The sequence below is a fragment of the Euprymna scolopes genome, chromosome 35 (genome assembly GCF_053919585.1).
Source record: "Euprymna scolopes isolate OS-2025 chromosome 35, ASM5391958v1, whole genome shotgun sequence".
NCBI classification, from domain to species: Eukaryota; Metazoa; Mollusca; class Cephalopoda; order Sepiida; family Sepiolidae; genus Euprymna; species Euprymna scolopes.
The window spans coordinates 34094338-34118969 of record NC_136516.1 but is presented as its reverse complement, the minus strand read 5'-3'; the positions used below and the strand labels follow the sequence as shown (position 1 = coordinate 34118969).

At 33.2% G+C, this 24632-nt stretch overlaps 1 protein-coding gene across 7 annotated transcripts in view; it reads right to left on the bottom strand.

Moving 5' to 3' along the window:
* Positions 1–21662, bottom strand: part of LOC145259805 (LIM and SH3 domain protein F42H10.3-like) — a 398993-nt gene extending 377331 nt beyond the window's left edge. For all 7 annotated transcript variants that reach the window (XM_080117590.1, XM_080117591.1, XM_080117592.1 and 4 more), the window contains exon 1: positions 21399–21662. In XM_080117590.1, coding sequence (XP_079973716.1) covers positions 21399–21467 — 69 coding nt within the window. In that variant the 5' untranslated portion in view covers positions 21468–21662. The remainder of the gene's footprint in view (positions 1–21398) is intronic.
* Between the last annotated feature and the right edge of the window lie 2970 nt (positions 21663–24632).

Here is a 24632-nt window from a genome sequence, read left to right as displayed (position 1 = left end):
CATTCGTCGCCATGATTTGGATCGTTGTGTAGGTCAGAGAGAAAAATAAAGACCCTGCTTAATGCAGCCAAGGTAAACGCCATTATAACTCTTTGCCATACAAGAACATACACATATCTATATATCTATAAAAGATAAAGTGTGTGCATGTGTGTGTGTGTACATTTCCCTACACAATAACTGTCAATTTTCAGTCTAAAGACTTGAAATTTGATATACAGGGTAGTCAGATTTCACAAAATCTTTGTAATCCGTTTTCGGTCAGAAATTTGGCTGTTAAGGGCTCAAAGTTCAACGATTTGACCTTTGAGAACTCTACCAAACTCCTCTGCCAATTTTGGGTCTAAACACTTCAAATTTTAGATATAGATTACTTGACATGGATCTAACTTAACTTGATTTGAGCCAAAAACAATAAATGTTAAGGTTATAATAGGGGTCAAAGTTTTAAAAAATTTGACCGCTTCGTCTCTACCAAATTACTCAGACAATTTCTGGTTTAAACATTTGAAATTTTACATAAAGGGTATTCAGAGATAGGGCAAGTTTTTTATCGGTTTGGGTCGAAAATTTGAGTTGCCAATATATAAAGGTATGTATGTATGTATGCCTAAAACTTTCGACAGGCGATGAATTTTTACAAGATCAGTATATTTTTGAAGCTCGACCTTTCAGATGACAAATATCGAAAAATTGGCTAAAAACATTAATGTCTTCACCTTCAACTGGACACTTTTTTACAGGGGAGGGGGGTCGCTTTTTTTCACCGATATTTTCGAAAGTCATCCCTTCTTTTCGATTGTCTAGCCTTAATTTAAACCTACGTTACTTCCAGTTTGGCGGTGGTCGTAACAGCAAAGATGTCACGTTTTTCCCCATTCTTTAACTCTTTCACGGTACGGATTTGAGCCTGCCTTCCTACTACCACTTTTTTTTTTTGCTCAACATACACCTCCAAACACCCAGGCAAGGCCGGACTGAAATGCTAGTATACAAGAAATTAGAAGAGACTGTGATTCATCTGTTTTATATATCTTTATTTTATTCCTTTTCTTTTTTTTCCACTTATTTAATTGCCATTAGCTTATTTTATTATTAAATATCATGTAACTAATCTGATTAATATGTATTGTGAATTTTTTTTTTCAATTTTAATTATGGACTATTTTGTATAAGCAATATCACCTGAAGAGGTTTAATTACTTGTAACTGGCCGAAACATGCTCATGTTCAAAAACAAAAAGTGTGTGTGTGTGTGTGTGTGTGTGTGTGTGTGTGTGTGTGTGTGCGTGTGTGTGTATATGATGATGATTGCAACGTCATGTCAGACGAGTGTCACTCTCAGTCACTGAACCGACATGTGTCCGAAGATGACTTTTCAGTCCTGCCAGTGACTTGCACACCCTCAAACAGACATGACACTGATGACGGTTATTGGTTTGGATGAAACCAACAGCAATGGAACTTGTTATCATGCACTTTCATGTGATTAACGAGGCCTGCCTTGGACAACACCTCACAGATTCAGAGATCTTCATGATTGGGTGGCAAGGCTTGGTGTTTCCTACATGCTCTCTTGAGCTTTGCTCAGTCTATCTTGGCCACTTCAAAGTGTTCTGCACCTCTGTATATCAGTGCCCTACACTGCTTGCGATCAGATGCTAGGAACTCCCAACAGGAACATGAAAGTTCACCAAACTCCTTGATGCTATTACAAAAACGTTTATTGGGTTTATGCTGGGGTCTTTTGCCAACAAGAAGCTCACCATAAAACAACTGTTTTGGGAGTCAATAGTCATCAAGCCAGACAAAATGACCCGCCCAACGCATCTAGTTCTTAATGACAATGGTAGCAATACTGATGGTTTTGGCGTTACTTAAGACATTTATTAAGAACAAAACCGTCCCACTTTAAACCAAGGAAGTGCCTAAAGCAGTACTGATGAAACCTCTTAAGCTGTTTCACATGTGACCAGTACAGGGTCCATGTTTGAGAAGCATAGAGCAGGGACGCATTTGGAAGATTACAAAAAAATGCTGATACTGATGGTGACAACTAAAATGTCAGGATATCAAAACGTGTATTGCCATCCCTACTCTCTCATACATACATACTTATATAAAAGGAACTGTGTGTATGAAAGAGGGAGTTCCCTATGGACTCCAAAATGTCCAAGCTGATTTTTTACAAAATTTCACATAAATGTACTTTATGTATCTGGCAGTGTTCTTAGATAGGTTTTGTATCGGAATGTCCAAGTATCGATGATCAAAAAAATCTGATTAAGAAAGAATACGCAATTTTAACCAAAGGTAACACTTTATACAGCCTAACATCACAAGTGCATTTAATAAGTTTTTATATCAAACAAACAGAAAGGGCCAGCATAGAAAAATCAACAGCAGGTTCTTTGATATGACAGGAGTATACCTTAAATGAAAGCTTCTGTTTAAAGCACAACTGAACCATGATACTTGACTTTTTAAACTTAAAAGACAATTAGTTAAAATTGAGTTTTGCTAAAAAGAACTGAGAACAATTCATAACAAGGAGGTAACTATTTCCTGAAAACTGAAAATCTTAGGCTAATTCAGCATTACAGCAAGCTTATTCATTTCTAATTTCATAACCTTTGCAATAGAAGAACACACATATATCTAGAAGAAAGAAGAGATTGGGAGTCCTGTTTTATATGCTCATTTAGTAAAAATATGAAAATGAAATTTCAAATTAGAGCAGCACCGATCAGTAAAAACGATATTGCCGCTAAAAGAACATTAAATATCTAATGAATAGCAGATGTTTTTATTTGTTTTTGTTAGCGATACTCTTTGAACGAATTCAATTATTTATACAAAAGTGCATACATTCAGTAGTCGAGCAGTATCATGAGGTCCTAATTTCGAATCTCGCTAGATTCAGCCACTCTGATGAGTCGTAGACGACGAAACACGTGTCAGTGGATAATTATATTTTAATAAAAATAATGAATAGCATGATTTTTAAAGATATTTTAAATGTTTATAAAAGAATGTGACGCCATGTTGATGTGATTTATTATGGAATAACAGAATTACTACTGCCATGAATGATTTCAAACTCGAGCATGACTGACAGACAAAAAAATGCTGTCACATACACAAGCATGACCGACAGTCAAAAATGCTATTATATATTCAAGTGTGACAAACAGCCAATTGCAGACGTATGGACAGATTTAAAATAAGATGTGCACATTCAATACACATGTTTAACGATGAAAATTCTATTTTAACCAGGAAGAGAACAGACCGACTGAACGTCTAATAAAAATTTGTGGATGCAACTAAAAATCATCTGCAATAACAAAGGATCTACAAATTGTTCAAGTAATTTATGGATAAAAATTGACTGGATAGAAAAATCTGCAGATTCCACCACCACCCCCGAAATTTTCATCATCAAAATGATTGAAGAAAGGAAGAAAAAGGTTTTAGATTCCAGATGTCATTTCAAACAAAATACTACCAGTAGAATTCCAGCACAAATATTAATGGCAATAATTTTGAATCTAAAATACTAGCAAAAACTTTAAATTTAAAATGTCAGTCATACTATTATGAGCAGACATTCCTGGTGTTGCCTGGGAATGAATGATGACTCCTGTGTATTCTTGCTCCCACCCCTGGACTCCATATTAACATTTTTTTTTCTTCAATTTTTATAATTTTAAATGTAAAATGTTGTCTGTTTATATATGTCCAGCAAGAACACATACGTTAGAGGAAATGAAATGGGAGTGGAGTTTACAATCCCTAACACCACTATTTCAGCTACAGTCAGGATTGCAAGAAATCCCATTAATTTCTTTCTAGCCCATGATAGGGTCAACACTGTCATTCACATATGCAGCATCCAGTAGTACCAACTGCTTGGGATCAATATGAGCCGTCTCCTTGTCAACATAACTCTAGAACAATCAAAGTTTGTTATAGCTGAAGGAATGCTCAGTTCTTTCTTCTTTTGCACAATTACAACGCAAACAATCGGGCATGTCCGGTGTGTCTAAACTGAAAAGTACGCCTTTGAGAGATAAAACTGCTCGGTCAGAGAATACTAAGCTTTGGGGAGGTATCCCAAACATCCAACTCCACTGAAAGTGGGATCTCCTCAATTTGTAAGAGCACAGATGCACGTATGGCAGCAGCAGCTGTAGGACAGCCAACATATGCAAATAACTGAGCTGTGTGCGAGGTGATGTCACAGCAAGGAAGAAGCAAAGAAAAGATTATAAAAAAAGAAAAACATGGACAGAAATAGATATATTACACACGTGGCCCGAGAATGACAGGGAAAGAGGTGTCCCAAACATGGTCAAACAAAGGCAGAGTACCACGTGTTCGACATGGCAGAGTCTTGTTTAAGCATATTGGAGTACAAGAAGAAACAAGAGACAAGGCGTTATTTTAGAATTACCTGTAAATAAATGTCTTGATTCAACTGAAAAAAAGCGAGTTGAATTCTTTCCTTATCTTTGTTTCCTTGCGACAGTCTGCATACATGTGGGTCATGTAACATTACACATTGAGCATCCCAGCCACTTCCCAAGCGGAACTTTCTAATAAATTTCTATACTGTACTGCATCATGTAGTGGAGGAATTTATGAACAGAAGAGAATGTATTTAATTACAGCATTCCACATTGTTTTTCCTCTGTTAATGATAAAAATTTTGATATTGATAGAATATTTTTTCTGAATCGTTTTTAGATGAGGATTAATAATTCATATTCACGTGGCAACACTGATATGCTAACTGGACCATCATGGGTTGCTAGAAGAATTTCAAGTTAAGTACATTTACCTCTGTGATGTACGAAACCTCTATATGTAAATCTAATCCCACCATTTCTTGTTTATTTGCTTTGTATTTTCCTTAAATATCCAGATACTTTAAAACTAATTACTAAAAACAGATTGCTTTCCTTACCATACTTAATATACAATTTCTCATTATTTGAGGGGAATCTATCTCCAATTCTACACTTATTTAGAACAGAGCAAAACTTAAAGCAAGATAGAGCTGGTGACTAGAACAAGTTCTCCGGTTTGCAAACCTAAATCGTTTAAAGAGTAAATAGGTTCTGCTTATCGTTCGGCTTTCACACACCTTGGTCTATTAGCCAGGCACAGAAGTACAATACCTGGGACTCACCAGAGCCACCCTGTCCCCGACTAGGACAATGAACGCCATTCCCCCTCATTCCTAATTTGCTTCTCTCACAAACTGAACAAATTGAGTGTCCTTGCATGCTACTTGTGTTCACTCAGCTGGTCTGGCTGTTCTTGTCCGAGAAGTTGAGAGTACCTGTTTGACAGTTTGTCTGGCTGCTGTTTCCGACTGACACTAGAGGAACCAGAACTCTTTGGTAGCGCTTGGAGCAACTGCTCTATCATCAGTTGTATAATATCAGGATAGTTGTAGTGCCATGTTACACATGAAAAGGGACCCTACTGCTATCTCCAACGGGGTTTCATAAAGCCAGAACCTTTTAGACAAGACTGCTAATGGAGTACTTGTGTATGCATACTGGACATCAAAACTGACCCACTTTGCCCAACTCTATTCCCAACCTGAAACTAAACAAAAACGTAATGAAATGATAACCCAAATAAATATAACGATCAAACCAAACAACCACCAATACAAAACCAATTTGCCTCCCCCTTTGAGGTTCATATTCACAAATATCCATGGTTAAGTAACCTAGATGATGTAAAGCTTTACCTCTTGGTGAACTCCAAAGGATATGTTAGCACTAAATGAAACTACCTACACTCCTCCTTACTATTTTAACATGATGGGACATCTCCCTCTCTGATGTAAGGACCAACAGATATATGCACGTATTCATAGCACCCTCCCCTTGACTAGAGAACAAGGTCTTAGATCAGATAATCAGACCTTCATGTGCTTTTGACTAGCCGTTCAACAGTATGTTCATTACTTATACTTTCTCTACCTTCTCCCTTAAGCCAGGACTGTACCCAAATCGATCAGGTCTCCGATAGTATAAATGCAGCACTCTTAAATATTAATGCTCAAGTACATGCATTTGGTGGCTTTAATGTTCACCATAAAAATTGGCTTGGTTTCTGATAGGTTCTCTGTAGCTCATTTCATTACACAGACAGTCATGTTCCCGGCCTGCCTCCAAGATCATGAACACTAGCAAACTTCACTTCTAGACATATTTCTTACCATAGTACCAGAGGACTGTGCGACTAATGCCCATACACCACTTCAAAACGCAGACCATATAGTGGTATCAGTAGAAATCACCCTTAAATCTCACCCCCCCCCCAAGCTGAGGAGCAGTTACTGAAAACAAGGTACTAGAAAAGGGCTGACTGAAAAGCCATCAGAATACAGATGCCCCCATCAACCAATATCTTTTCTCTTCCTGCTGAACAGTTGTACCAATAAGACAAACGAATGGTACAAATCAGACATTGGAGCACATTCTCACACAGAAGTATTATAGCAAGTAACCAACTAGTGCATGTTTACATACCTGTCAAAATGCAATGAAAAAAGAAATTGTTGTAGATGTCGAAAGAATCAAATCCACCAAGAATTCCAGTGAACAAAACTATAAAATAGCTGGTAATGCCCTCTCAATTATTCTTATCCTTTCTTTCTGATAGCTTTCTAGCTTCTTTATTTGTGCCTAAATCTAAATACAGATGCTTGAACAAAGCTTCTTCCCTAGAACTGCCTGCCTGCGGAACACTGTTCCACTGGCCTGCTTCCCAGCTGACTACAATATGTTAGCCTTCAAGTCCAGTGTAAACAAGTTCTTGAGTCATTCCCTTAATCCAAATTCTACCCAAGCTACACCATGAACGATTACATTACCACCTTACATTGATTAACCCTTTTTCTCAAGTGGCTTTTGAGCCATGATAAATGGTGATTCCCTTATAAAAATTTAAAAAAAAAATAGTTCACTACAAACTATGCAGCTCCCATTGCACAAAGAGAGCCTGCATTCCATCGTTTTGCCAATCATAAGTACAAATTGATAAAAAAATATATAGATGCTAGAAATCATTGTAAGAGTGAAATAGCCACAGCCAAAAGAAGGCATGCTGAAATAACCAGGAAACGCATAGAGTCGCAGAAGATAGGAATTTGTGATTTTGGGAAAATTTATAATAGTGTAGTTAAAAAAAAGAGACAATCCGTAATTCCTCCACTATTCAACAACCAGAAGGCCATATGCATAGTAACCGAGAAGGCAGAACTGCTAACCCTGCAATTCGCCTCCAATTCCACCTAAGACTCAACAAACAACTCCCTCCAAAATTTCCCTATGTAGACTGGTCACACTTTATGATCTGAAAATCATCTCTCATGTCCACGATAGCATAAAAGACCTAGATTCCTCCAAGGCATGTTGGCCTGACCTCATTCCTGCTATACTAATTAAGAAATGCTCAGCTGAGCTAGCCCCCATACCTTCCAAACTCAACAACAAATGCCTTGCTGAGTTTTGCTTCCCGCGAGAAAAACGGATGTACACAAATCTAAAACAATGGCAGAATCCTTAGTAAACGACCTCCAGACCATAGTCGAATGGGGCCATAAATGGTAACATTTAATGCTACTAAAATTAAGCTGCTCTCCTTTAATTACAAGAAGTCTTCCCAACCACAGATAGTTATGACTAATAATACCTTATCTAAGAGTTCTTCAGTCAAACTTCTTGGCTTCATATTCACAAGCAATATGAAATGGAACAAATACATTGAGGACATTGCAAAGGCTGCTGTAAAGATGGGTTCCTTCTATTGTGCTAGAAGATTACTCACACCTGAGAGTATCCTGTACCTTTACAAAGCCACCATTCACCCACGCATGAGGTATTATTGTCACATTATGACTGGTGCATCTACTGCTAGTCTCCCTTTTTGGACAAGGGAAAAGAGTCTAATCTAACAGGTCCCAAACTAAGCTCAGACTCCTGTCCCATCACTGCAATGTTGTATCTCTGTACCTGCTTTACAAGTAATGTGCTCCCATGAAATTATTGCACTTGTGCTCCCTTGACATACATACCCACCAACAAACCTGCTTAGCAACAAAATCACACGCATTCATTGAAAAGGTTCGTAAATGCTGGAAAGCTTTTTACTCTAATAGTTTCTTCTCTCGGACAGCTACACTTCAAAATTTCTTTTCTTGCTACCTGCTTCCCTGACTGTACTAACATGCAGAAATTTAAAAGTAACATAAACCAACATCTTACTCTTCTCCCTTAAACATCATCCTAAATAGTAGCCCCTTATGTCCAAATGGCCACATGTCTTGTTTCGGGTGAACACAAGAGAAAAAAATAAATTTTAAGACTATTTGAACTGTCGTTTCATTTTGAGTGTTGTGTTTACAATATTTCAGCAGATGGTTTAAATTAAGGCTAGTCAATCGAAAAGAGGGGATGACTTTCAAAAATATTGGCAAAAAAAGCGATCCCTCCTTGTAGAAAAGTGCCAAGTTGAGGGGGAAGAAATTAACATTTTTTAGCCAATTTGTTGTCTGAAGAGTCGAGCTTCCAAACTATATCGATCTTGTGAAAATCCGTCACCTCTGTTGAAAGTTTTAGGCAGACATGCAAACAAACCTACATTTAAACACAGATGAGATTTATATAGATGAATGATACTTCTCATAAGTGAAAAACAAAGATTTTACAAAGTTCAAGGTTTTATTGGAGAGAATTATATAACTAAAATTATTTCGTTTAGTTCTCTAATTTGACGATTGAGACTCAGACAGACAAACATTGAAGTGATATTTGCCTTAGACTATTTCATATTAATTAGTAGTGTCTCATCTGCTTGACTTTCAGAGCAAGACTGATTAGAAAGCTTTGTTTAAAAACGCTCGTCATATCGTGATTGTTTGATTTTTTGTTTTGTCTACAGAGTTTGACTGTTTTCCCAGCTCACCTTCGCTTCACTTTTCTCTGGGTACGATTCGGTTTGCAGCTAAGTTATCCTGACATGCACTAAGTGCGACCTTTTATCAAAATTCACACCAGCTAATTTAATGGCATAGGGTCCCTACCATGTAACTGATCTAATTAACATTTTTTCAGCAAGCATCAAGTATCATGGTTCATTTGTGCTGTGCACTTAATCAAAGGTAAACCATTTTTTAACTGTGCAACTATTGTAGTAATAAACAAAGCAAAAGATAAACTGCATGAGATTAAATGTTATACTGGACAAAACTCAATCATTTCGCATGGTAGAGAAATAAATCCGAGTTTCTACGAATGAGCTGCAAAGTCTTTTTGTTAGAATAGTATTTATTACTTATATCAACCTCTTTCTCATAAAAGATGTTGCGAGTTTGTCTCTGCTTTATCGTTATTTTAATGGCAAGTGCTCGGCTGAGCTCTAATCTATGGTCTCCCCTCGCCAGACTTTCACAAGGAACACCTGTCTTGCAGAAAACACTATCACTAATTTTTCCTACTCTTTACCTGTGCCTAAACCTAAACGTAGATTTCATGAACAAAGCTTCTTTCTTAGAACTGCATGCCTGTGGAATTATCTTCCGTTTTCCTCCTTTCCAGCTGACTACAATATGGTTGTTTTCAAGTCTAACGTAAACAAGTTTTTGATGAACCATTCCATATAAGTTAACAAATTTACCGAATTTCCATTATTAATGATTACTATATTGTCTAATTTCTACTGTACATTCTTTAACTCATCCTCGAGTGGCCTCTTGGCCTTGATAAGTGGTGATGCCTATGTAAGAAAAAAAAAAAAAGTTTCATTTGGATTATTCGGACTACTGTTCTCATCTTGAATGTTATTTGCACAACGTTTCGGTTAATGTAACCTCCGTCTTTCTTCAGGCGTATCTTGGATAACTCTCGAATATTTTGATCAAACTATAATCTGCACAAACTTTTGGATGGAATTTTTTATTTAATGTAGGGTGGGGAGTAGCATACCCCTGTTCTTTAAACCTTCGCCACTTTCGGTTTGGCGAGGGACTCAACGGCGAAGACATGTTTTTCTTCACATTCTTTTCCTCCTTCGTGGTACGGGTTCGAGCCTGCCTGTTTACTGCCACTTTTTTATCGGCTCAACACACCTCCAAACACCCAGGCAATGCCGGGCACTCAGGCTAGTCTTAGATAAACAGTCGATAACACAGCCACACAAGAATGGCAAAGTGAACAAGCAATGATACAAAGAACAAAAGGCTTATCACATATAAACACTCCACGAATGTATAAAAAGCCATTTGATTTGATCACTTGTGAGTGAAAACATCTCCAGTTTAATGGCTCCACAATCACTTTAAAATATTAAAGAGTAAGAATGGAAACTAAACAGGATTTCTGAAAATATGCCATACACATTACAAAAGGCTCTCTCCTCCATGCTTGTGAGAAATTCTAAAGTGATTTTAAAGCCTTTAAACTGTTGATTTGAAAATAATTACTAGCTAGAATTAAAATTTATAAGCAAAAGTCAATTATGATGTTTTTGAACTTTTAAACCACCTGCCCACTTGGTATAATGTTAGAGTGGTCACTAATCGGCTAGGAAACCCGGGTTCAATTCTTTGTCAAGTCATACTAAAGATTTAAAAATAAGTAAATAAATACTTTATGCCCCCTTCCTAAAAACTCGTCATTATAAGCTGAAGGATCAAGGGTAAATAGAGTAGTCCTGGGAAAGGATGGTACCCTGTCAATACACTTTGATGTACTAGCTAATCCAAAGGAAGCCTTCGAGTTGCCATAAATTATGATTGGCCATTATCAATTTAACAAATTCACATGTTTCAATTTTAAAAAAATAAAAAAAATTTTACGAGAAACTGGAGGTTATTTAACATTAAATTTATGTAAACTGAACCCACACCTAAAAAACTGACCATATCAATTTCAAAACACATTTAAATGTTTAGTCTGAAAATATGGTGATGCTTAAATCGATAATTCGGATGGAGAACACGCCGTCTGTCAGCCAAAAATGTTATTTTTGGATTAAAGAACATCCCACCCCCTTAAAATAATTTGTTGAATTAGAATGGAATATCAACAAACTACTTGTAAAAAATTCAAGAGATAAGTTCCTGTTCATCACATTATTACAGAAAAGTTAGCCAAAAGGTCACTTTAACTCAGGAAGAATCAAGCTCACAAAAAAGAAGGGGATGGGCACTCTGGGTAGGTGCAAATTTTGCGTTACCCCCTCCTTCTGGTCGGCATTCCACAGTCGAAATGCCTCGGCCTACCCGAAGTGAACTAATTTCTTCTAAAAGAAAATTTAATGATTTGGGAAGTTCAGACTTCCCAAATCATTAAATGAGAATATCCTCCTCAGGCCTCCTCCCACACAAAAAAGTATACATACTTCAATCTGAACGCTATATGCTAGCAAGGCAATCGTTATTCGGCCTTCAGGCTGGAATCAGAGTATAGTATCAGTTCCCTCTCAGAAGCTCATACTCTCAGGCCTTATCTCATTTTTTATAAGGGATGAGTTCCACCTAAAGTTCCGTCATTCGTGAAGACAGAACTAGACCGGTATTTTGATCTATCTTAAAAGTGCCTTGCCTCATTTTTGTTATTTTTAAATAGAGATGGATACCATCCCCCTATTGAAAATAAAGGTTTCGTAATAAAGCAAATAAATCGAAACTAGTTTGATTTTATTCTTTTAAAATATTTGAATAATAAAAAAAAAAAAGCAAAAGTGTTGCTTTCCCCCAGACCACCTAAAATTTTTTTTTTTTTTTTTTTAGGAAGGAAGCTAACAAAACGAGAAATATCTTCCTACTTGTGAAAAGAAGAAACATGATCTGCCACTGTGAAATGAACAGTTAACAGGTTTAAAACTACTAAACCTGTGATACAACCTTCCTTAACAATTCTCACTACAACCAGTAGTTACTATCGTCATACCTAGTCACACCCAGGTATGATGAGGATACACACCCGCACTTATTCTTCCAACCACCCACTAAAGATAGAGAGGGAACAAAAATATTCAAGATTCTTTCGCAATGATATATCTGTTAATGCTTGTAACTATTCGGCGTTGCCCGAGAGTCTTTACTTTCGTTTTTGTTTGCATTGCTTTTCTTTCAACTATCCCGTTTTCTTTTGAACTAAATTATTTTTTTAAATTAAATCTAAATATTACTATAGATTGTCTAATTATTAAAATTATTAATTATTCTTTATAACATTTCAGTTCAAACTATTCAGTGAAATTTTATTTCAATTTATAAAATTGGGTGTAAAATAGCTTCGAATATTTTCAAGCTTTGATTTGCTAAAAAAATAAATAAAAAAAATACAAGTTTAAATGCTTCCAAATTAATTTCAAATTCTGAAGGGTCACGAGATATTTTTTAATATTAAAAAAAGATTACAATCACTTATTTACGAAGAAGCCGAGATGTAGTATGCACTACGGTGGATTTCATAAAAAATAAAATTTTAATAGGATTTTTTCTGGTATTACGTGAACTAATTTAGAGTAAAAAGAAATAATTTTAAAGTCGTGTCAAGTCGAGAAACACCCACACACATGTGAGGAGTTGACAATTTTATTAATACCAGTTTCGGTATCTCCCTTTCTTTACAACTATCCTCCCTCCCACACACTCCCACGTTGTTGCGCGGATATTTATACTATTAACACCTGTCAATACACAGATCAAATTCTGTTATAAATATATCATTTGATGGACCATAAAAAAAATGCTATTGTAAAAAAAAAAAAAAAAAAAAAGGCCCCTGAACAATTGACATTTTTAAGGGCGCGCGGGAGGAGCGGGAGGTTATTGGATAGGAGTGTATAATTGAGCCGCTCAGCTCACCAAAAAAATAAATTTCTCATCAGATTTTTTCTTAAAAAATAAAAGTGCCCTTTATTTTCAATTTCTAACCATTTTTCGTTTGTTTAATTTTTTTTTTTTTTTTTGCGGAGGGATTTTTCAGGCTGCCCTTTCACATAGTTGATCATTCAAAAAAAATGAACGGATTCATTCACCGGTTTGGAATGTCAATGGAAGTAGTAGTAGTAGTAGTAGTAGTAGTAGTAAGGAACACCATGCGCTTGAATCAAATAAAATGAATAAAATTTTTGGCAATCCTAATACAGAAAGAAATAGTTTCATTATTCTTCCTTTAGCCAGACGAAATCACCATGCAAATGTTCTTTTTAATAAGACGAGATTCCGTTCGAAAATCCATGCTTTACTCCGGTTTAGGGACACGAAGTGAACCATTGGGGTGGGGTAAATTTTAATTAAAGCCAGAAATTATTTTTCAATAACTGACAACGGAAAAATGTTTAAAACATTTTCTCATTTCGAAGGGTCACGATATATACACAAATTACACAAATCAGTCATTGTTAATGTTTTTAAAATGGCCGGCACCTGTTTTACTACGTAAGCGTTCTAAAGTAATTTTGAAGCCTTTAAACTGTCGATTAAGGAATAAAGTTGCTTCCTTTATTTACGAGGTCAAAGTTAGACAAGATCGATTTTGAATGTAGGGAAAAGTCAGATGCCCCAAAATTTAAATTGCCTCATTAAAAAAGAACATGGAAAGATAAAGTGTAATATCAGAATAGAGTCAAAAATTATGAACTAGTTTAAAAGTTTTGAGTCAAAGTAATTTATATTTTAGTGATGATCCTGACCTAAACCCCAAGAAAAACTGAATTCTCGAACAGTAACACGTCCCTGTCGTAGAAAAGAATCCTACGATGCAATGAGTGTTTTTCATTATTCTTTCTCTAACGAGATCAAACCACAACGTTACGGCAATTTGATACGATACGTTTAAGCTGAATTGAGGCAGGAAATGAACCAGAAATCTTTTTTGCCGTTAAACTAACTCCAGTCAAAAATTACTCTCAAAAACACAAATCAAACTAAAGGCTTGTGAAGAAAGTTACTTTGAGCATTTAAAGTGTCAATTAGAAAAAAAATCAAGTAGGTAGTTGCTCCCTTGATTGTGATATACAAACCCAAAATAAATTCTCGAATGTGCCGCTGTAGTACAAAAGGAACCCCGTAATAGAATAATTTTCTTAAATTTCGAATAATTTTTTTTAATTAATTTTAAAACTATCGAAATAAACATTACGATCTTTTTTTTTTTTAATTAATCAATAAGAAATAGTACTCAGCAAAATTTCGAAATTGACAAGGAATAATTTGAGATTCTTTAATGGTTTTAGTAGGGTTCTTAAATCGTCCAATTATTTGGTGCCGTGAACAAGGATAGTACTACCACCAACACGTTTCCGATAATTGTAACATAATTTCATTAAATATCGACTCATTTACCCCCCCTCCCATGAAACAAAAAAGGGTCTCTTGAGGAGACGGATCATGTGTGCCGCATAGCAGATGAGTAATGACTAACACTTACATCTGCTGTGTTGTCAAAAAAAATAAAATAAATAAATAAATAAAATAAAAAAATAAAAATAAAACCCGATTCAAAATAAAACTGAAGATATCTTTTCAACCGTTTATAAAAGTTTAAAAGATTTCATTACAACTATGCGATCATTTCTCACGTGTTTCTCGTATCTATGTGACTTATCCTATTTCGATATTAACTAAATAATAGTTAATTAAAATACAATAGCGTAAATTACTAAAACAATTAACCTTTTTTTAAATAGGAAATTCAAATTAAATCCACCATAACGCATTTCTGTTTTTTCGTAAACAAGTCAACCATTTAATTCGGTGAAAAAAAAAAAAAAAAAAAAAAACTGAACCTTCGGAATTTGGAAGGAATTTGGAAACCTTTAAAACTATCGAATAGAAAATCTTTTCGGGTTTACGGTAACGTTAAAATTTCACTTTAAAAATCCTACTTCAGTAAAAAATATAAAAATAAGTTGAAAATTTACAAAATGCCTAAACAAAAATGAACGCCGGGTAGGAACACCTAGTTTTAAAAAATGTTCCATACGTCAAAGAAAATGAAAGTAATGGTTTTTATTTAATATTTAGAATTATACTGAAAATACAGAAAAAAATCTTTGACGTACAAACCGATTATAGAACGAAAATGTCATTACAAAAATCACGTAAATTGATCAAGTAGTTTTGTTTGTTTTAACTTAAAAAATCAAATTTATGAATAAGAAAAAAGGGACTGTCTCGCGTCGTTATCTTAAAAAAAAAAAAAAAAAAAAAAAAAAAAAAAAAAAAAAATGGATAGACGAGTCCACAAAAATTCAAACTTGCGAGATCAGCCTTGTAATGCTATCGATTTCGCATTGATCACTTTAAATCGTTTAAAAAATTATAAAAATCCTTTTACTTTTGGAATATGACATTCCTTTTTCTGTTCCGTGACGTAGATTATAAAGAATTTTCTGTGATTTTTATTTTACTTTTTAATTAGGTTGAATAAGAACCGAAAATTCAGTTTATGTTAATTATTTTAAATAACTTATTTCAATTCATTCATCTACAACTTATACCCCCCCCCAAAAAAAAAGTAAATAAAATAAAGCCCATTAATTTAAAACCAGTTGTATTTATTCGGCATTGCTAATGCTCGGGTGGATACGTATTGCCGGGTAGATGTTTTAAAAGAAATACAATTCAAAATATAGTCACGTTTAAACATTATTTTTTGATTCTTATTCAACTTTATTAAAATAAATAAATAAATAAATAACATTACAGAAAAATCTTTGATATACGTACCCGTCACGGAATGGAAATATCATATCCCAAAAATCACGTATTTTTTAATTAGGTGGAATTCTAAATAAGAACCTTTTATTCGTTTTAGTTTTTTTCCTTCTTAAAATGATTCCATTGTTAACAAAAAGATAATTTAATGTGTATTTATGAAATTTCACGTACAGGCGAGAAACGATAGTTTCATTATGCAAAGATTTCGGGGAATTCTTAAATTATTTTCATAGCCAAGAAATAACGTAACCTGGCAACGACACGAGACTTATTATTTAAACAACTACTATTAGAAGTAGACTACACCAACAACTAGTATAGGTTGATATATTATTATTATTATTATTATTATTATAGAAACGGGCACTTAACACCAATACAGCTTTTGCGTATTATGTCTATATGAATGAAATTAAAATTAACATATTTAGCTGTACCTACCCGCCCGCCGTTTTTTTTTTTTTTTTTTTTTTAATAGAATTTGACATTGTAATTTAATTATTACAATATTGATTACTCCAACATTAGTAATTTAGCTTCAAAATGTTATAAAACTAGAATTCTTTATTGCAGTAACATTGTTTTAAATCTACTTAAACACGTGTATATGTGTGCTGTTGCTGTTGTGCTAGTGCTGCCAAAACTTTCAACTCTAAAAACCAGGAATTATTTTCGCTTTCAGTTTTAAATATTTCCAAAATTCCTTTCAGATTTCGAAGGGACACAGAATTAATATATTTCAACGGAACAAAATAATTTAAATGTCTGACTTGTTTGCGACGAAACCGAAATGCATTCTGACGGATTCAATTTGGCACTTAATTTATCTTTCATAATATTTGAAATATTTTTTCATGCATTGCATTTTTGTTGTATTTCAATAAATTACCAATATTTAAAAAAAAAAAAGAAAAATTTTAAAACGCAAGTCACGTAGAAACGAGAAACATACAACACAATAAATTGTATTAATTTTATTTTAATATAAAAAAAAACTAGAATTTTTTAAAACACCAAAATATCTTAGTTTATCATCATGATCGAGAGGAAGAACGGCATGTTTTTGAGGGGAGGGGGTAATGCCATCTACAATAATATACTTATATTAATTAAATATATTAATTCGTTTTGTAATCAAATCCAAATATTTTTGATAGAATCATTCTTTCGTTTAAATGAATCGTCAAAGTCAGGTCATTTTGAAAGAATGGGGACATCAAATCACACACACAGTTGCACATGTAACAAACCTCACGTAGTAGAAGGCGGCCACATACCGTATATGGCGACCCCCGACCCTCACCAACTTACTTTTGATTATAACGATGATGATGATCATGCCTGAAACACCCTCCTTATCATGAGCCTAGATATATTTCCACTCCCCCTTATTAATGACAAATCATTTTGTTATGCAAGTTAAAATGACTAATAACACAAAAATATATATGCGCACCTGTCCTATTTCAAAAAATATTTCTTTTAAGTTAACTTTAATGTTCATTACTTTAAATTTAATTTTTAACCCCCTTTGCCCCCAAATAATTGGAGAGGAAGGGGGGCATAAGATACCGGTTGACGTCGATACAATCAACAACAATTTGTTTTTTTGTTTGTTTTTATTCATATAATAAAACCACATTTAAATTACGTAAATTTACTAACGTTTACATTAGAATTATAACTTCAAAATTAAAAAAAAAATATGGGATTATATCCTTCTCCTCGAGTCCTTAAGGGATCCATTTTCCTACCCCTTAAGTAGAAGGGAGCCACCAAGATGCCGGCTTCCTTTTTTGATTCTACTTTTTAGAATATAAAATGAGTTTGTTTGTTTTTTTTTTACATTTTCTTTTGAATAGGAATTCATCTAATTTACTTAGTATTTTGATGTGATCATTTATTGATTTAAGCAAAACAAAGAAACCTACGATTGATTCAAAAGGAAAAAAAAAAAAACGAAACAATTTCACTAGTCATGTTAAAGATACTTTCAGTTTTATGACTAGACTTTAAAATATTTCAGAAAATTTTACCATAATTCTCCAAGATTTTATTATCTATATTAATAAATACAAAACAACTTCACGTATGTCTTTATGGGTGTTTTTCCCGCGACTACAATTATTTGTAGTCACATTTATTGAAATTAAAAACAAATAAAAAAAAACGTACTTATACAGAATACGGACCGTGCTGAAATACCACTATTTAGAAAGCCATTCTAAACATGGAGGGGGGGTCTTAACTATGTACTTTCACCTAACAACTTAAAAATACCATAAAAATTGAATATAACTTGAAAATCGTAGCAAAAAAAAAAAAAAAAAAAAATAGCAATTTATTCTATATAAAGATCTAAAAATTCAATAACGCAAGATATTTCTCTTAATCCTAGTTTTACAAAAAAAAAAAATATATATATATATATATATAAATAGGAAACTAAATCCACCAGAATGCATTTCCGTTTCCAAGTCAGTCAATTGTAAGGTTTTGTTAATAGTTGAAAAACAAAATTACTTCGTAGATATTTGAAAGGAATTTGACGCATTTAAATTGTCGCCTAGAAAATTATATCTGGCTTTAAATTTCATATCAAATCCTTATTAAATTACAAGATAAGTATGTTTGGAAGCTATTTAGATCGAATAATTTTATAAAGACGAAAACACGAGTTGTAGTTTTATAACAATTTGTGATTCAATTAACTTAATGACTAAACAATGCTGTAAAATAAATTTACCTTTCAAAACCCTAATTAAAAAAAAATGAACATTTTTTTTTTTTAATGAAAAACAAGTCAGTATTCCCGGGCAATGCTGGATATGGACAGCTAGTTTAACGTAAACGACATTTTAACGTTATAAAGCAAATATTAACATTTGGATTAAAATTCAGATTTTTTTTTCTAAAACCGAGAAAACATTTCGTGTTTCTTGTCTATAAGTAACTTTGATAAATGTATTGAATCACGTTTTTATTGATGAATGCTAACAGAATAAGGGAAAATTAAAACGTTTTAAAAACTTGTTCATAAAAATTGTAATCATGACAATATTTTTATTCTTTAGACGGGCAACGCAACTAATGTATATAAACTGTACAAACAGAAAATTAAATGTAATGTGAACAAATAGCTATACAAACAGTGCCCCCCATCCTTAGTCACAGTAATCCCTTTACGTCTCAGTGGTATGAGGGTGAACAAAAGTTCACTTGTTTTGTAAGTAAAATAAGCACCAGAAAAAAATAAATAAATAAATAAAATAAAAGTGGATTAATCTACGTTTCGACAACATTAATATTAGAATGTTAAAATCGTCGAAACGTAGATTAAATCTGCGTTGGGTTTTTCTGGTATTTTTAAAATTTCACTTATAATAGCTCTGTACATATGTACTGAGCACCTTTAAAAAAAAAATCAATCCTGTTTTTTTGAGTTCAATACATTTGAACTAGAAACACACACCGTAATTTTTAATATAAGAGAATCCGATTCAAATATATAAACTGGTATTTATTCGGCGTTGCTCAGGAAGAAAAAATAATTCAAAATGTTTACAACTGTTTTTAAATGGGATTTTTTAAATTCGTTTCAGTTTTCGTTATTGTTTATTTCAATCAGAAACAAAAATGGCACACAAGACCATTTTTTTTAATACAGAATTTTCTTTCAGTGTACAGATTTAAAGAACTAAAGCCTTTTTTTTTGTTGTTGGTTTTTATGCACTTATGTTACCGCGCTATTTTTTAAATAGCATTTTGAAGTTAAAGCCAAGTTTCACGATACTTTTTTTTTTTTTAATTGTTAGGTGAAAGTACAGAATAGTTACAAAACATCCTCCCTTCTCCATCTTAAGAATGGCTTTCAAAATAACATTTCAGCATGGTAACAAATACATAAGTACCCGTTCTTTTTTTTCTTCAATGCACACAGTTGTCCATACACAATCTGTATCATTCTCCTATTAAAAGACAAGTTTTATTTTATTTAATGTGATTTTTCTTGCTTTTGGATACGAACATATTTAACTAATGATTTTTAACAAAGACAAGTTGAAGCAAAACCGATTCTTTAGTAGAATAGTGGCGCGCCTAAAAAAAATAAAAAGGTTTCTTTTTACATGATAGGCTTGAACAGAACTTAAATTTTGCTTTTAAACTAATTCTAAACAGAAATTACGGACAACAAAACGATAACATAATAGTTTTCTTTTTAAACCAACGCGTTTCAGGTGAAAACATTGTTACGCACTTACGTGTCATGCCGAAATTAGTATAAATTCCAAAAATCACAAAATAACCCCAGTAGGAAAATTACAACAAAAAATTATTGAGTTTAGCGAAAAGGGTCTGTCTTCCTTAAAACATACTTAACATTTTACATTCGAAAGTGATTTTCATATCTCTAAGCCGGTCATTTCGGGCTAAAATTAAACTGGTTGTCGAAAATCGTGGTTTACCGCGCAACTATTGTATTAAGGAACTTAAATTTCTTTTAAATGTAAACATCGTTATCGCAAACCAAAAGGGAGGGTCAAAAACATTTCCTTATAAGAGGGTACTAGTGCAGAGGGTGATCCGGACGTAAATAATAACGTTATTTAAAAAGCCATTCTTAACATGGGGAGGGGAGGGTGTTTTGTACCTATTCTATACTTCAACCTTACAATTGAATAAAAAAAATATATATCAAAGCTTTAATTAAACTTGGAAATACGATTTTAAAAATCGCGCGAATCACTCTCTGCACTAGTGCACTAGCACCAGAAAAAGTTACAAAATACATGTCATTGCGGAATAGATATTTTTAAAAAATTATTAAGACCCCTGTTTAGTGTTTCAACTTTAAGTTGAAACACTAAACAAGGGTCTTAAAAGAATGCGAGGGGGAAAAAATGTAAACATTTTATGTTGAAAACATTTTTATTCATATGCATTATAGAATAAAATATTAGTTAATTTTGCAACTGTACTACGTAGACAATGATAAAAAAAAATGTCTAAAAAGATTGAATCAACTGAACCTTTCTCCAAATTTATACCCTTTGCTCCCACGCTATCAATATAATGTGTGTGTGTAATTAAGCCTGAAACTCTGAAATCCCTTAATTCAAAATAAAATTTGAAACTTTAGAGTGGGGTTGGGTTCACTTTAACGTAAAATGATCACCCATTTCCTAAACACAAACTTATTGCTGGGCCAATTCTTGAACACATAGCGTAAGACAGAACAGGTAACCACGTTTCAATCGAAAACAATTAAAAAATTATAACATCAATTAACCTTAAGTCTGGGATGACAATACGAGAAAAATAAAATATGCAATTAGTGTTCAATACAAATATTTTAATAGCTGCTATTTTGGAATTGCGAAGAAAATGGTTACCCGTTTTGTGGTCAAGAACTGAGTGATTATTTTTTTTTTTTTATGTATATAAAGTGAGTCCGTTATAAATTTTTTAAGAAAAGTTAATTTTTCCATCCATTTTAAATTCTGGAGGTGTACTGCACGAAGAAAAATTATATTTGTTTAATTTTTTTTCCGCTTACAGCGGGGGAAGGGCAAAGGATAGAAATATCAGTTTGGTTTTCTTGCTTTTTTTTTTTTTTTTTTTTTATTAACTGTCTTACCTTGTCTAAGCATTTTAATTCTTCTATAGGGTAGACCGGCTTCTCGCATTTAGCACAACGTTTGCTCATTTTGGTAAGTTTTGTTTGTTTGTTTATAATTTTATGCCAAACGCTGTTTTGTTTTGTTTTGTTTTATAAGGGTCGTTGTTTGTTTTGCGCGTCTCCCTAAATAATATATTTGTGATCCTCCGAAAGGTAAGAAGAAATGAGAGAGATTCGCAAAGAGTGAACTTTTGACTCAGACTGGTGACAGCGGTTGTGGGGAAGAAAAATGGGGCGACGGTATTTCAAGTGAATAAGATACAAAGACGGAGTGGGTGAAGGGGAGACTATACACATAAAGAGGGGGGTGTTGAAGGAGAGTGATTAACAGTGAGGGATGGTATGAGGGAGCGACTTTACGTAGACAGAGAGAGAGAGAGAGAGAGAGTGTGTGTGTGTGTGTGTGTGTGTGTGCACATAGAGTGATAAAAGCGAAGAATTAACAGTGAGAGGGAAAAACTGTATCACGTCCTCCATAAAGTAGGCAGGCCTAATCAATGAAAATGACGTCATGCATGTGGTAAGCAAATAAGATTGGCGAACACACTGTCGATATTTTTTTTTTTTAAGCGTAGAAAACTTTTTAAAATATATTTAAAATACGAAAAATAAAGAACACGATTGAAACAACTTTATTCAACATTAATTAAAAAAGAAATGAAAAGAATTAATTTTAAAAGAAAAGTTGGGGTTTCTGCATTAAAAGTAAATAAGCATAGCATTGAATTTTAAAGATTAAAATTCGATTTTTATTTTAATTGTGAAAAGGTTTTTTGTTTGTTTAGTGTTTTTTTTTTTTTTTTTTTTGGAAGGGGAGTTACATACGCAGTCAAGCAATGCAGACATATCAAGAAAACCAGCAATATGTTTTTTTTTCTTTTTTTTTAATACCAACAATCACGAGATCAAAGATTAAATAATTTAAGACAGAAATTATCAACCTCATACGTCTACGTGTAGTGTGTAATCGTTCTTTTCGAAGCGTTTTGTTTATTTGTTTAGGCGTGACATATTACCAACAGCTCTGACATCAGCAGATAAGCGAGACTTCTTGGACAGGCTTGCTTTACGGGGGTCGTGACTGTACATACATAGAGAGGGGCTTTAACATAAAGGGATAGTGAGAGGAAGAGACTTTACATACAATGATGGAGCGGGGAAGAGAGGCTACATACATATATACAGAGGGGTTAAGAATGAATAAAAGCCTTCGCGCGTATGTAACGAACTGTTTCATTGGGCAATCTGACATACCGGCTTTGAATGAAAAAATAAATATAATAAAAACGCAATAGAAAACAAGCAAAATCAAGGTGAAAAGACAAAAACAACTTTAATTTCACTACAAATTACTAAAACGTATAATAAACGAAACCTTGACCGTTAAAAATTAACAAAAGGCGTAATTTCTTCACAAAGAAAGAAATAGCAACAAAAAATAAATAAAATTCCTCGACAACTACTATTAGACGACGGCATGGATTTGACACGCACGCTTCTTTACCTTATATGGTAATTGTAAACATTTCTAAATATTTTTGTAAGGTTAATCGGTTAAGATTTTTATATAGTATTTAAATATTAAACAAAATATTACAAATGGTTATGTCATTTTTTATATATTAATAATCATTATTTTAAAATGTTACTTCAATTCTCGTCTTTTCGAGAATCGCGTTTAACTTTATTTTTACGCATGCTCATAATTCTTATTATTTATATTGTCCCCATCATTTATCGGAAGTATTATTGTTTTCTTCTTGTGTAGCTAATAGACAACAGAACATAAAAGTTCGCAAACGGCAGATATATAAAAAATAAATCTTATCAAAGGCCAGATAAGTTACTCTTCTACCTAACTGTATAACTTTTAGGTGTTTTAACTTATTTTAAAGTGTTTACTCTAGGTACCTCCAACGCGCGCCACAGTTTTAACCCCCCCCCTTGTATGTAACACGATGTAACTAATTTAATATTATCATCCTAACATTTTTACCATTTACAAGAAGAAGATTCAAATAAACTGCTAATATTTTTTTTTAATTTTACAGTATAATAATGAAAATGCGAGACAAAAGTCGTGTTTACATTATCGACGCTTTAAAACACCGTTCTATGTAGTGATGTTTTTGAAGCCGTAAACACACCCATGTTTTAAAAATCTAGCAAAAATCAAATAATAATTATATTTTCCTGAAATTTTCGATATTTATTCATTATTATACAAACTTACATACTAAAAGTAGGTGTAGAGGATTTGTGTGTGTGTTCTACGCCACCCTACCCCATATTTCATGTTACGAAAACTAAACAAAATAAATGTAGGTCCATAAAAATTTCAACATTTTTTAAAGCTGAAAAGATCAAATGATTAAAAAATAGTTATTTTTATATATAAAAAGTAGGCACCGCCAAAACTGGAGGGGGGGGGGCAGGTAAGTACTTTTTGACGGACCGTCTTTTTAAAAATCTACCAAAAATCAGGTATATATCCAATCAATACGAAATTTTCAGCGATTATTAAGCGAAGAATGAACTTTATAACAGTGTACTTATTTTTCATAAACAATATATATATATATATATATATATATATATATTTTTTTTTTTTTTTGCTTACAAAACCCCCCTTGTTTTGAGGAGGTTCCAAATATGCTTAAAATAATCATCTGAAACTGAACAAAACATATTATGTTGTTGTAAGGGACGGGATTATAGATTAAAAAAAAAAAAAAAAAAAAAAAAAAAGACTTGTTTGCATACCTTATTTTGATGTCTGAATATCAGAACTTCGATTGTGTTTAATTATCCCGCTTTTGAGTTTTGGAGTGTGAAATTCGGTGAATATGTTAAGTAAAATAATTAATTTAAGTTAAGCAAAACAAAAAAAAAATTGTTAATATTTATACGAAAAAAGCCATTTTAAAATCTTTGATAAATAAATTAACAATTTCTTTTTAGCGAGCCGAATAATGCATGACCATTATTAAACAGGGCATGCTTTGAAGAATTGATACAAAAAAAAAAATTGATAAATATTGTGCCCTTTGTGTTAAAAATATTATTTTTTCGATCAAGTTTGGAAACGTTTGCCGCCTTTCGACTACGGTGGACCAAACGCGCTGAAATATTTTTTTTTATTTTGCTTTAAATTGCCCCCCCCCTCCCCATTTTGGAGATCCTGGCCCCCAC